The sequence below is a fragment of the Aulostomus chinensis genome, chromosome 24, assembly GCF_037954235.1.
Source record: "Aulostomus chinensis isolate RoL2024-O1b breed Wild chromosome 24, RoL_Achi_v1.0, whole genome shotgun sequence".
Classification (NCBI taxonomy): Eukaryota; Metazoa; Chordata; class Actinopteri; order Syngnathiformes; family Aulostomidae; genus Aulostomus; species Aulostomus chinensis.
The window spans coordinates 14,554,132-14,566,538 of NC_141343.1; the positions used below are offsets into that span (position 1 = coordinate 14,554,132).

The following is a 12,407-nucleotide window of genomic DNA, read 5'->3' on the forward strand; positions in this document are numbered from 1 at the left end:
TTTAGAGTCTGGATTAACCTGGTCCCTCTTGATGTCTTTGGACTGTGGAGGAAGCTGGAGTACCAGAGAGAACCCAGCAGGAACAGGGAGAACATGGAGACTCACCCAGAAAGACCCCGTGGTCCAGCCGGGAACCTTCTTGCTGTGAGTCAACAGTGCTGACCACTGCACGATTGTGGCGCCCCCACCTGGTTTCATAAGCTGTATTTTTTGTCAACATATTTCTAGGTATCAAATTAGAAAAGGTCAACTTTTTTGATGGCATATTTACATTTCCATTGAACTTTACAACAACATGACAACAAAATTTGTGACAAACTTTTCTCTGAAAACACAGAGGTGTCAAAAGTCCCTACGGGCAAGACTTATGTTTTTAAAAATCCATCATCATAAATAACTAAGTAAAATTTGTGAGAATTTAAAGAGTGTTGTTTTAAAAAGCCCTAATTAAGTGCATTTCCATCAACTAGTTTGTATCAGACGAAGCAGGTGACACAGTTTGTATTTTCGTCAGTAGGTGGCAGTATAGGCTACGTTTTGCAGGGGTGTAAGTAGAGGAAGAGTGTCCTGGAAGCCTTGAGGAAATACAGTAAAGTTTTAATTGATCTTCAGTGCTAGTGTTGTAGTCAAGACCACTTAATCCGAGGCCAAGTCAACACCAAGACCAGAGAGCACCAGGACCAAGACAAGACCAAGACAGGGTGAGACCGACAAGACCACAGGGTCTGGTTGCAGTACTTCCTATTGAGTGCTTTTTCAGGACCGGTGAGTAATCACACATGTTGCTGCTTTCCGGAACATCCAGGAGATGCCGTAAGCGGAAGTACCGGGTCAGTAGGGTCAAGGGGGTTTCTTTATAACTGTTTTCTGCATTGACTGATTTTTTAAAAATACCAGAAGATTTCTAATGAAAATAGAGCATCTTGTGACACCAGGTGGTCCAAACCCTCTGTTGGGGCTTTGGTTCTTGTGATGTTTTTATAATGAAAACCACAGGCGTGCCTGCAAATCTCACCCAATATTTCAACAATATTTCATGCAGATTTCTACCCCTGATCTCAGACACCCACCCACTCACCAGCTGTTGCCAGCACGCTGACATCCACCCTGTCATTACTTCAGAAACATTTTTTGGTGCAATTACTGGCGTGATTATTACCTATCTGAGACGCAGCACGCTCTTATTTTGCGAGAGGCTGCCAACTTGATAACTGTGATACTGTATCAGCTCATATCAGCCGCTGTTCCTGCTTACAATATCCTCGCCAAGATTCTGAGAGAACGCCCACATGAGCCTAATAGGATGGCTGGTTGTTAATATGGTGGGATGTGGATTGAATTTAGTTCCAATATTGAGTCAAAACATTAATCTTCCTTTAACATTTGTAGACGTTCCCACCATAAAGGAGGGGCGCGCTTCTGTTTTGTATCAATAAACGTCACAGTCATCCCTGATCTGTGCTGCAGGTTGGCCTTTGTAGATGTCCTTGACGGTAATCCCTGCAGACGTTCCACCTGACTCACTCAAAAGAACCCTGAGCCTTTTATCTTGAATTTATCTCTGGGTTGATGCCACATTCACAAGCGTTTGAGTCATAATCTGCACCAAGGGGCTTATTGCTCTGGTGGCGTTTGCCTCTCGGCAAGATATCAAAAAAATAATGAGACGTTTTACCACCAAACTTGGTGGAGGGGTGCGGGATAGGCCAAGGACCGACCCATGAGACCTTGGGTCATTGTGCCACCTGGTGGTGCCAGGACGTCATGTTTGGTTTTTCTACACTTTAATGTTCCCCTTCTAGTGGGTCAACCAGATTGTCTCAAATTTGGTCAGAAACACCTTAAGGGCTAGCATTAGCTTGCACAGCCTAGAATGTGCCAACACAACTTTGCCTACCATTAGCCTGTATAGCCTAGCTTAGCATCAGCCCGGCCTTGGTTCCAGGATGTAGGAGGACACATCCCTCTGCAGTCCATCGAGTCCTTACTCTCCTCCTCAGAGTTGGTCAGACACACCACAAGAGCTCTGTGGATGATATTTACACTGAAAAAAAACAGGCATAAAATCATTGTGAGTGGTGAAAACAAAGCCCAAAATCTGGGCTGATATAAAAATATTCGCCATGAGACGGAATTCTTTAAAAAAAAAAAATCATTGCAGGGAAAAGCGGAGGTTCTGTGGCAAAACGTGGCCCGAAATTTTTAGTCGAGCTGCCCTGAAACTCGGTGCCAAACTTGCTGCCGACTGTTGCAGGAAGAAGCGTGGAAGCTGTGGCTCCTGACACAACGCAGCCAAACTCCCGTAGATGTCTGGTAGCTGTCTGGCTTTCATCAGAGCTCCACAATCGGACGGCGAAGGCTGATTATGGCGAGACAACGGGCGAACTTGCTCACCCGCAGGGTGTGTGTGTGTGTGTGTGTGTGTGTGAGTGTTGACGTTGTTGATTGTTCACTGTTGCGATCAATGTAAATACACACACGTAACAAAAAAACACTTTCACAAACACATACAGCAAGACAGATGGGTTGTGTACCTTTGCCACTTAACACACTAGCAGTCCCTGCCCACACACACACACACACACACACATACACACACACACACACACACACTTGAATACAGCTTAGATCTATACTTCTATCAGACTGCTGCTGAAGTTCATCGATCCACACTACTGGCTGAGTTGGAGTGCTCAGACAAACACACACACACACACACACACACACACACACACACACTGATTTCGATGATGACAACAATCATGACAATAGATTGTGTTGAAGGTGACAAGTTTTCATCTTGAGACACACACACACACACACACACACAGATGTGGATGAATTTCTTGATTCCATCATGAATCTTCCAGCGATGTCATGATTGCAGTAGTCAGCCTCTCGTGGGTTGATGAGCAGTGGCGTGTCGTCCAGCGGTGGACACACATGACCTCATTTACATGGCCTCATTGTGTCTCTTGTTGTATGTAAATGCTGGGATGATGGTACGTGTGTGTGTGTGTCTGTGTGTCCTGTATGGCAGAGGAAGAAACATGGACGACCGGAGTCCACAGCTGCTAGAAAACACACACTGTGGTTCTTGAACATGAGACATGTGTCCTCAGCTGTAGTTTTACTACGTTGTTGTACTTCGATCTTTTCCCTCTCAGAAGTTGACAGGAAACGTCTCTCTCATGTTACTGTTGTGGTGTATTTTCAGCGTTTGAAGTTGAAAACCCTCACTGGAAGTTTGCCTCCGATGTTTTATGATTTTTTTTTTTGGTTCAAAGTTGTATTTATACTAGCGGTACGGTGGTGGATGTATTTATTCAATATTTCACTGCATTGCTTCCATGTCATGTGACCCGAGGACACTAAACAGGCCACACCTCTTTTTAATTGCTTTTTTTTTCTTATTTATTTTATTTATATGCCACGTGAAGATTTTAGTACAAAATTTGTTACTTCGGTTTTTCTTTGTTGTTTTTTTTTTTACGTACCATGAGGCTTTTTTATTTTTGCGCCTTTCAAAGCTAAATAAGTATGAAACAATTTTAATACTTGCTGCACCTGACCCGCGCTGTCGAAGCTAAAGTCCTCATTCGTTTATCTGTGAAAAATTAGAGATCCTTAGTGATGTCAGGATGGGGGGGGGGGGGATGAGTGACATCAGAATGGGGCGGGAACAAAGTGTGGCACAAATAAGAAATCTTCCATGGACTCGATCGTCTCATTTTGAAGACGACAGCTGAGACTCCTTCCCCTTCTCCTTCGTCTCCTGGTCCAATATTTTATATCAGTGGTTGTGTAGAGCAGTATGGGGCAGCGTGGCTCAGAGGTAGAGTGGTCGTCTAGCAACCGAAGGGTCGCTGGTTCAATCCTCACTCCCCCCGCTGACCATGTCCAAGTGTCCTTGAGCAAGACACTGAACCCCCAATTGCTCCTGATGACCCTGTGATGGACTGGTGACCCTCAACTGATGAGCGGTATAGATAATGGAAGAATGGATGGACTTAATGTGTGTGTGTGTCTGTCTGTCTGTCCACACTGGTAACCTGACAAGATGATGAAATGTGCGTGCCGCCAGGCATCTGGTGGACAAAAGTGTCAGGTCTCTTCATAGATGAATGTGCCGCCGGGGGTCTGTGGACACAACCAGGAGGACTGCGTCCACACATGGCGTTTTACTGGAGACCGACCTGCGTGTGGTTATAACTGCCGAACTCGGCAGTGGATTTGGCTGCATTTATCTAATGGGCACACCAGCAAGAGTAACACCTTACATTATGGCGTGCGTGTGGGCGTGCGTGTGTGTGTGTGTGTGTGTGTGTCTGGCAGTGCCCCCAATAAGTGTTTGACCTCTAAAAAGTTATGCAAGCTGCCTCCCACTCAGCACACTGACAAACAGGCGCGTGATTCACTCCACATGCATCACATGCTACAAATCAGAGGTGAAATTAAGACGTGTTTCGGTGTGTGTGTGTGTGTGTGTGTGTGTGTGTGTGTGTGTGTGTGTGTGTGTGTGTGTGTGTGTGTTTCAATGTGTTTGAGAGAGTGTTTGACTGCAGGTCTTGTCCTCTGTGAAGAAAGGACTGTTCACATAAATGGCTTTGAGCACATGAAGACACAGAGAGGGAGAGTTTTCCGCGGACTGAGCGGCGTCTTCAGGAGGCTGACACAGCTGGAAATATCAGTTCACCTTGAATTCTTTGGCTGCTTATTACATTTTCTTATTATTTTAGACAGGAAAACAACCTTGAGGGCAAAAAACAGCTCCCCAAACAAACGGTCTTCAAAATAATTGCAAGGTACAGCTGAAGACAGCAGCCTTTCAGAAAATCATGGACACAGGTTGTCATAGCAACAGCGTTAACAACTTCACTCAACATGTATACTATCATGAAGTATATTTTTATGTACATAAATAGTAGATTGTAGACAGACTTTTGTGTTTCACCACTGCCCCAAGGAAAAAATGAACAGTCCTACAGTAAATCTGTCCTTCACGAGAACAATGAAGTCACGTTTTTACTGAGGTGTTGATATACAGTAGTAGTCATTTATATACCACTAGCTTGTGCTGCTATTATCGCTACAATCATATATGTTATACCTACAGTAGCATTAGCCTTCATGCCCTCGCCCAGTTGGGCGAGGGCATGTGTTACCCAACATGGCCAACACAGTTTTATCCGACAAGGCCTAGCCTAGCATCAGCCTTCATGGCTAAGCTTAGTATTAACCTACATGGCCTAGCCTGGTGTTAGCCTATATAGCTTAGCCTAGTCAACCCCTTCACAACTTTTTTTTCGAAAAATGTAGTTGTTAGTTGTTAAACGAGCGATCCCCAGTTTTTCAGACATAAATCAAAATCTACCAAAGCCAGTCAAGTTAGCATGAACTCCCAGTCTTAGCATAATCCGTTAGCATTGTGAGAGGCATCGACAGCCAGAGCTTTATTGACTTTATTAGATAGACCAAGTATGTGGAGCACATTTCAGTATAATCCAACACCGCTATCTCAAAAAAGTAAAGAAAATTCTGACTGCTTTTGTCGGTCAGCTCTTTCAAAAACAGACATGGAGACAAAACGTAAAGGAGGAGACTGTAAGATTTTCTCCAATTTGTATCCCTGGCTCACGGCTAAAGACAGGCTTGATGTCATTTATCATGCTAAGCTGTTTAAGCTAATTATTTAACGCCCAGTTTAAGCAGAGATGAAGCGGCTGACTTGGTTTGCTCATGTCTGCCAAAACGCACCCTGCTGTATTTCTGTTGCTTTACCATCCCAGACAGCCCAGTGCTGAGAGAACCTAGGCCACCCAGGCTTCTTATTCCCCAAGACACGGAATCCTTGCCAGCTGCACGCTGTCTCTGCAAGTGACCTTTGACCTTCTTGTGTAAAGGAGGGAAGGAACAAGGATTTTTCCATCAGGGATCAGCATAACTGAACACATTCTTAGCCTCATACGCCACGTCGTCTCTTGCTGGGAGTTAAATCACCATTATACGCTCATTAGATTCCATTCGAGAGATTATGTTTTAGTTCACACCTGGAAGCTCAAGCTTTTTGTTGGCCATTGAGCAGCTTCTCTGCAGTTTACAGGGATTAAGAACCTCCAGCAACTCAGTAGAGAGTAGCTCCTTTTCTAATCCCACACTCCTCCTGTGAATAGCTGTCAAATTAGCCTAAAATACCCATCCAAGTTTCCTTTTTGCTGAAATGGAGATTCGAGATCTGGTTTCACTTGACGGCCTGTTTACCTGAACACATTAAGATGAGGATTACTGAGAAAAGAGATGTGGTCAGATGAATCCAGAAGGGCCAAAAGGGCTTAAGCTAGCTTGTCTTTGCATTCTTGCTAAGTCATTGTTTTCATTCTGAGAGTGAAAGCTAGATGGACATAAATAAAACCTGGGTATCCAAAAAAACATGTTGTTGAACATTTCCATAAACAGAGGGATGGCTTTTGACCCGTTTAAAGGATTAATTCACTGATCTTGAATGACAACCCTCACAGCCTCTGAGGTTGCCAAGGAGCTCATGGTTTTTGGCAGTGTTTACTTGTCTGTCAGCAGGATTACAACAGAAAACTATGAGGCTAATTTTCTCCAAATTTAATGTGTGTGTGTGTATAGGCTGAGGAAGAGCCCATAGGTGTATCAGTTGCAGCACCACCTGGTGGCAACATTGATGACCTCCTCTGAGTGGGAGATCCATCTCGTATTTGGAGAGAAAAAAAACCAACCCCTAGCTTGGTGGCCTTGTACTAGCCTATATGGCCTACCATTAGCCTAAATAACCTAGCCTAGCATTAGAATACTTAGCCTACCCTTGGCTTCAGGATGCAATGCTACCCAAAATACCTTGGTGATAGGTTACCATGAAGGCTGTGATTTTTTGGTGAATGGAGCTTACCAAAAAAAAGCCCAAGTTTTTGGCATAGAACTGTTGGATGGAGCTGGACCTTCAGTGGTCGGATCTTTTCAGCACACATCACACGTTTGACTGGTTAGTCCCTCTTCTGCCATTACTTCCAGAAAAAAAAGTATGAATACAGGAAGTACAACAGAAATTTGAAGTAGCTGCAGAGTAAATATAGAAAGTTTCAGGTCAAGAGTAAAATCCAAGTCTTAGCAGGTTTTACCACCCTCTCACTCTGACATGTACCGGTGGGTGTTGCACTGGGTTTGGCTCTTCATTCCTTCCATTTTGTCAAACCTTTGAGGTTTGTTTTTTTTCCTTTGGTATATTTCTCTCAGTACCAGCTGGATGAATAAAACTCTGAGTCTTGCTGAAGTGTTTAAGTATCCAAACCTCTACTGCTAGAATTTTCCATGTAAACATCTTTATCTGCTTAATTATAATAATCAGAGTAATACTTGTAAATGCTGTAATCAAAGTAACCTGATTTCTCCCGGGAGCTGGGATATTTAGTGCTGGTGGAGCGTGCGGCGCCGTGTGCTTTGATGTACTCTAATTAATTAAAGTTGGGTCCACCTCTCCACGCTGCATCGTGTGCAGCTTCATACACGGAAGACCCTGATTCTATTCACTCAGCCAGATTAGAACAGATTGCGAATGTTTACATCACTGCTTTTACAGTCTGCTGTGTATTACAAAGAAACAACTGCAGCAAATTGTCGTTTGTCTGTTACGTGAAAGCAAATTACATCAATAAATGTTCAACCTTCCTCCCACAGACCAGAAACAGCACAGATGTGAAATTCAATCCCTGTCCTTTGCGTGGGTTATAAATCAATCCTTATCTGTTGAATAAAAACGTACCGCTATGTCTTTCATCTTTTTCCCCTCCAGACTACGCCTGGCCCCTCCCCAACGCCTTGTGTCCCATCTGGATCTACCTAGACGTCTTGTTCTCCACCGCCTCCATCATGCACCTGTGCGCCATCTCTCTGGACCGATACGTCGCCATCCGTAACCCCATAGAGCACAGCCGCTTCAACTCAAGAACCAAAGCCATGATGAAGATCGCCGCTGTCTGGACCATCTCAATAGGTCAGAATCTACCCGCACCAGCACAGTCGAAATAGGCGGAATCAATAATAGTGATCAGGTTTGCGTTAACGTGGCGAGCTAACCAATGAAGCCCGAAGATTAAGAGGACTTCAAACACGATGGAGAGAGTCAAGAGTAGAACTGCTTTACTTTATAATATCACAGTTTATAAAGATGTTTTCGCTCCAGACAGACACTGAGACAAGAGGCTACATTCATTACAGTTCATTACCTTATGCTACCTTGAGTTATGCTATGTTACGTTAGCTTATGTCACGTTCCCATATGTTATTATGTTATGTTGGGTTACGTTATGTTTTGCTATTTCATGTTATGCTATCTCTGCATAACCCTACTTCACGCTATGTTACCTCACACTGTCTTAAATAGCATTATGTTACATGACCTTACATCAGCATATGTTACGTTACCTTTCCTCATCTTCCCACTCGTAAGGTTACGTTGCCTTACCTTGGGTTATGCTGGGTTATGTAGTGTGCAATAATTTCATAACCTTGCGTTACCTCATGTTACACTACCTATCGTAACCTTGCGTTATTTTATCTTGTGTTTTTCAATGCTACGTTACATTACCTTATGTTATGCTACCTTGTTATTTGTCTATGCGTAACCCTACCTCACACTATTTTACTTCATGTTGTTTAACGTAACATTATGTTACCTTACATCATTATGTACCTTAAGTAATCCTATATCATGTCACCTTATGTTACGTTACCTTGCATTTTGTTCCTGCATAACTTAGGGTTGTGTTAACCTGTTAGCTCATGTTGCATGACACTACCTCACATTATTTTACCTTCCATTATCTTACGTACATCATGTTATGCTATCTTACCTTACCGTATGTCAACTTACGTTAAATTGCGCTCTAACGCTACCTTCTGTTACCCTACCTCGCCTTACCTTGCCTTACTTTAACTTAAAATGACTTACTCTTGTGATAGGACACATCATGGAGTCAGAGCTCATTTTCACTTTGAGATATTTCACTTGAGTCACACACACATGCTAATGCATTTTTGCTACCTTTCAACGTTTGCTAGCCTTACGTCTCATGTCAAACAAACTGAAAACCAATTGATGACGCGATTGGGTCAGGAGACAAATGTCTTGTGGAGGACAAATGTCTCCGATCTCAAAATGCTGATTGATGTTATATTTGCTGTCTCCCACGTTAACGCCATCATCACCTCTCATCAGCCACTCGCCGCCTCTCTCACTGCATATTTCATAATATTTTCCAAAATGATACATTGAGGAAAAGCTGAGATCTGGAGGTGCATTACAATGAATGTTTTGCTGGTGTTTACTTTATCCATTAACAACTCTGTAATTATCACTGGAAGTTAAATAAGTAATTTAGGGTCATTTCTGAGGCCACTTTTGTGTTGAATTAATTGTATTATGAGGACTTCCTGCATTTCTCCCACCGAGAGTTGCCATATTCATTAGCATCCACTGATACTTTCTCCATAGGCCCTCTGATACACAGGAAATATTGTGGGTTTGTTGATGCTCAGAGCGTCCGGCAGCATATTGTTACAGTGGGAACTGATATGCATCACATACTCCTCTCACCCCCAAAGGTAGAAACTTTCTCCAGTCATATTTAACATTGGGAAAGACAATGAAATGCAAATTAATGAATTATGTCGTCTGAAAATTCATGGCAACTGTAGCCAGAGGCGATTATCTCTGGGAAGAAGTTGCATCACAAAAACAATTAATGGTTTATTTTTCTATTTTTTTTTAATCCTATGAATCAGAGAGGAAGCCCAGATTCTCATTCTAGTCAGCATTTTATTTGACCCATTATTTATATATATATATATATATATATATATATATATATATATATATATATATATATATATATATTTATTTATTTATATGTGTGTGTGTGTGAGTAATAACCCGTGGTGTGTGTGGTGGTTTTGTGTGTGTGTGTGTGTGCGCACGGGTGCTGGGTGGAAGCCACAGGGAAGTTCAGGGATACTGTGACTTTTACAACTTTCTTTTGTCCTCTTGACCTCCAGCCTGTAGGAAACCTTTGTTTTTTCTACTTATAAACACACACCGTGACACATGAATGAGCATTAACTTACTCTGATGTACACACATTGTATCCTTAGCCGACGGCATGCGGCTCTGTGCTGTGTAATTGCTTCGGTGCTTCCTGTAAACTCCCTTGGGAAAGTTCCTCATGTAAAGCTGTGATATAAATGTTTCTCCAGAAGCTTCCTGTTCTATTTAATCAGCTTACCCGCTATCACGTCGAGCAGTTAGGTGTGCACCAGCGCTGGATCGTCATCGCAGTAACTGATGATTCATCAGGGTTCTTGACTCGGGCATGAGAACACAAAGTACCAACTGCGGGGTCTCTGGCTGGAAGAGCCGAGGTCTGAGGAGGCGAATAACAGTGCAAACACTGGCACAGTTTTCCCACAGCCACACGAGCCATCGGTGCGCCTGCTGTTACGCTTGAATGTCCGCTTTTGCCAGCGGATGTACAGCCGCATCTTGCTGCCATCTCACTTGAAACGCCCGTGTTTTTTATTTTGCAAGAAAGATGGCTGCAAATATCCAAATATGTCACCAAAATCGCCCAGTTTTGTTAACACAGAAACTGCTGGAAATGTCTTGATTGCTTGCAGGAAGCAACCAATTCTGTCACCAGAAAGATGAAAAAAGGTCTCCGATTTTGTCACTGTAGAAACGGCTGACAACATCCCAACATCCCACAAAAAAAACACTGTTTTGTCTCCAGAAAAAATTGCCGATCCTGTTAAAAGTGTCCAGTTATTTATTGCGTGAAAAATGGCTGAAAATGTCACAAAGTCATGCTTGAAGCATTTCATTGAACACGACAAAATATGGCTCACATTGTCCAGACATCTCGCTGGAAACACCCTGTTCAGTTGCCCGAAGTACTGCTGCGAGCATCTTAAGGTCTTGCTCAAAACATCTTCTCTTGTCATGAGGAAGAACTCTGAAAATCTCACTTTAGAAATATGGCTGAAAACGTTGAGATCTCTTCCTAAAAACACGCAGTTTTGCCTCTGGAAAGACTGCTTGCTCCAATGACCCGAGTCAAGCATGAAGCGTCGCCAGAAACATGGCTGACAATGTCTGGACCTCCGGCTTGAAACAGCCGGTTTTGTAGCAAGAGTGATGGCTGAAAAATCCCGAGTTGTTTTACTAACATCACTCAGTTTTATCACCAGAAAGGCCGCTCGCTACGAACGACCTGAAGTCTGGCTGGTTTTAGCGCCAAAAAGATGGTGCAGACGCTTGGGCGGCACGGTGGTGCAGCCGTTAGCACTGTCGCCTCACAGGTTGGAGCCCCGGCTGGAGGAGTGTGCATGTTCTCCCTGAACGGTGGTTGTAAAAGACGCGGCGTCTCGCTCCTTGCTCACTATCACATGGGTTATGGATGCTTTAAAGTGTGTGTGTGTGTGTGTGTGTGTGTGTGTGTGTGTGTGTGTGTGTGTGTGTGTGTGTGTACGTAGAGTGAGTAAGAACAGCCTGGAGGCGTAGAGACAGTGGTTTTGGATAGAATTTTGTAGAAGAGCTGCTTCAGGGTTGATCTGGGAACATATTGAGGCTTCCTTCTATCGTATATTTTATTAGTGTGAGAATTTTTCATTCAGGTGAAATTGGATCATTGATGGTTTAAATGAAACCACCCACTCAAGCACGATTATGAGCTCCTTGCAGAGAAAACTGGACACAACGTTGAGGTCTTTTCCTCTGAAGTGCACTTTTTCCTTCCCGGGATGACTGACACTTCCTGCTACACTTCCTGCTATCTCGCTCTACCACGACTGGCTGCTTTGAATCAAAATAAATCCCCGTTAGCACTTCCTTGACCCCTCAAGAGCCTCTGCAGCGCTACGGCTACGTGCTGCTATGATTGAGGTCTGAGAGGGCTGTCAGCGATCAATGCTGAAGCTGTAGTGAGAAAACATCAACAACAACAAATAGTATTAATACACCAAGAATGTAGTAGTGAAAGAGTAAGATGCTCACATCTGTAGCACCTTGCCTTGATCCACCCTGATTAGCAACGTCTGAATTACTTTTTAGTTTTTAGCACGGCAGAGACAATTCGGTTCCAACAGACTGCTCAGCTTTGTTTCATAGTTTTTTCTGAATTTTATTTCGGTACTGGACCTCATCCACACCCATGTTCCATAGTAATGTGTGCTCAGATTGTATTGTCATATTTAGTCAGTACTCACTTGCTATAGGGTGGCGGAAGTGGGCGTGGCTCAACACATCCGTGGTTCCCTCCCTCCATGATATTCCGCTCGCTTCCTCATACAAACATTCAAGGTTCTGTGATTGGAGGAACAGGACACTCCTC

General features: G+C 43.5%; 1 protein-coding gene across 10 annotated transcripts in view; it reads left to right on the forward strand.

Moving 5' to 3' along the window:
• The window catches only part of htr2cl1 (5-hydroxytryptamine (serotonin) receptor 2C, G protein-coupled-like 1), a 125,688-nt gene that overhangs the window by 99,684 nt on the left and 13,597 nt on the right, over positions 1-12,407 (forward strand). For all 10 annotated transcript variants that reach the window (XM_086197362.1, XM_086197363.1, XM_086197370.1 and 7 more), the window contains one exon: positions 7,817-8,017. In XM_086197362.1, coding sequence (XP_086053488.1) covers positions 7,817-8,017 — 201 coding nt within the window. The remainder of the gene's footprint in view (positions 1-7,816; positions 8,018-12,407) is intronic.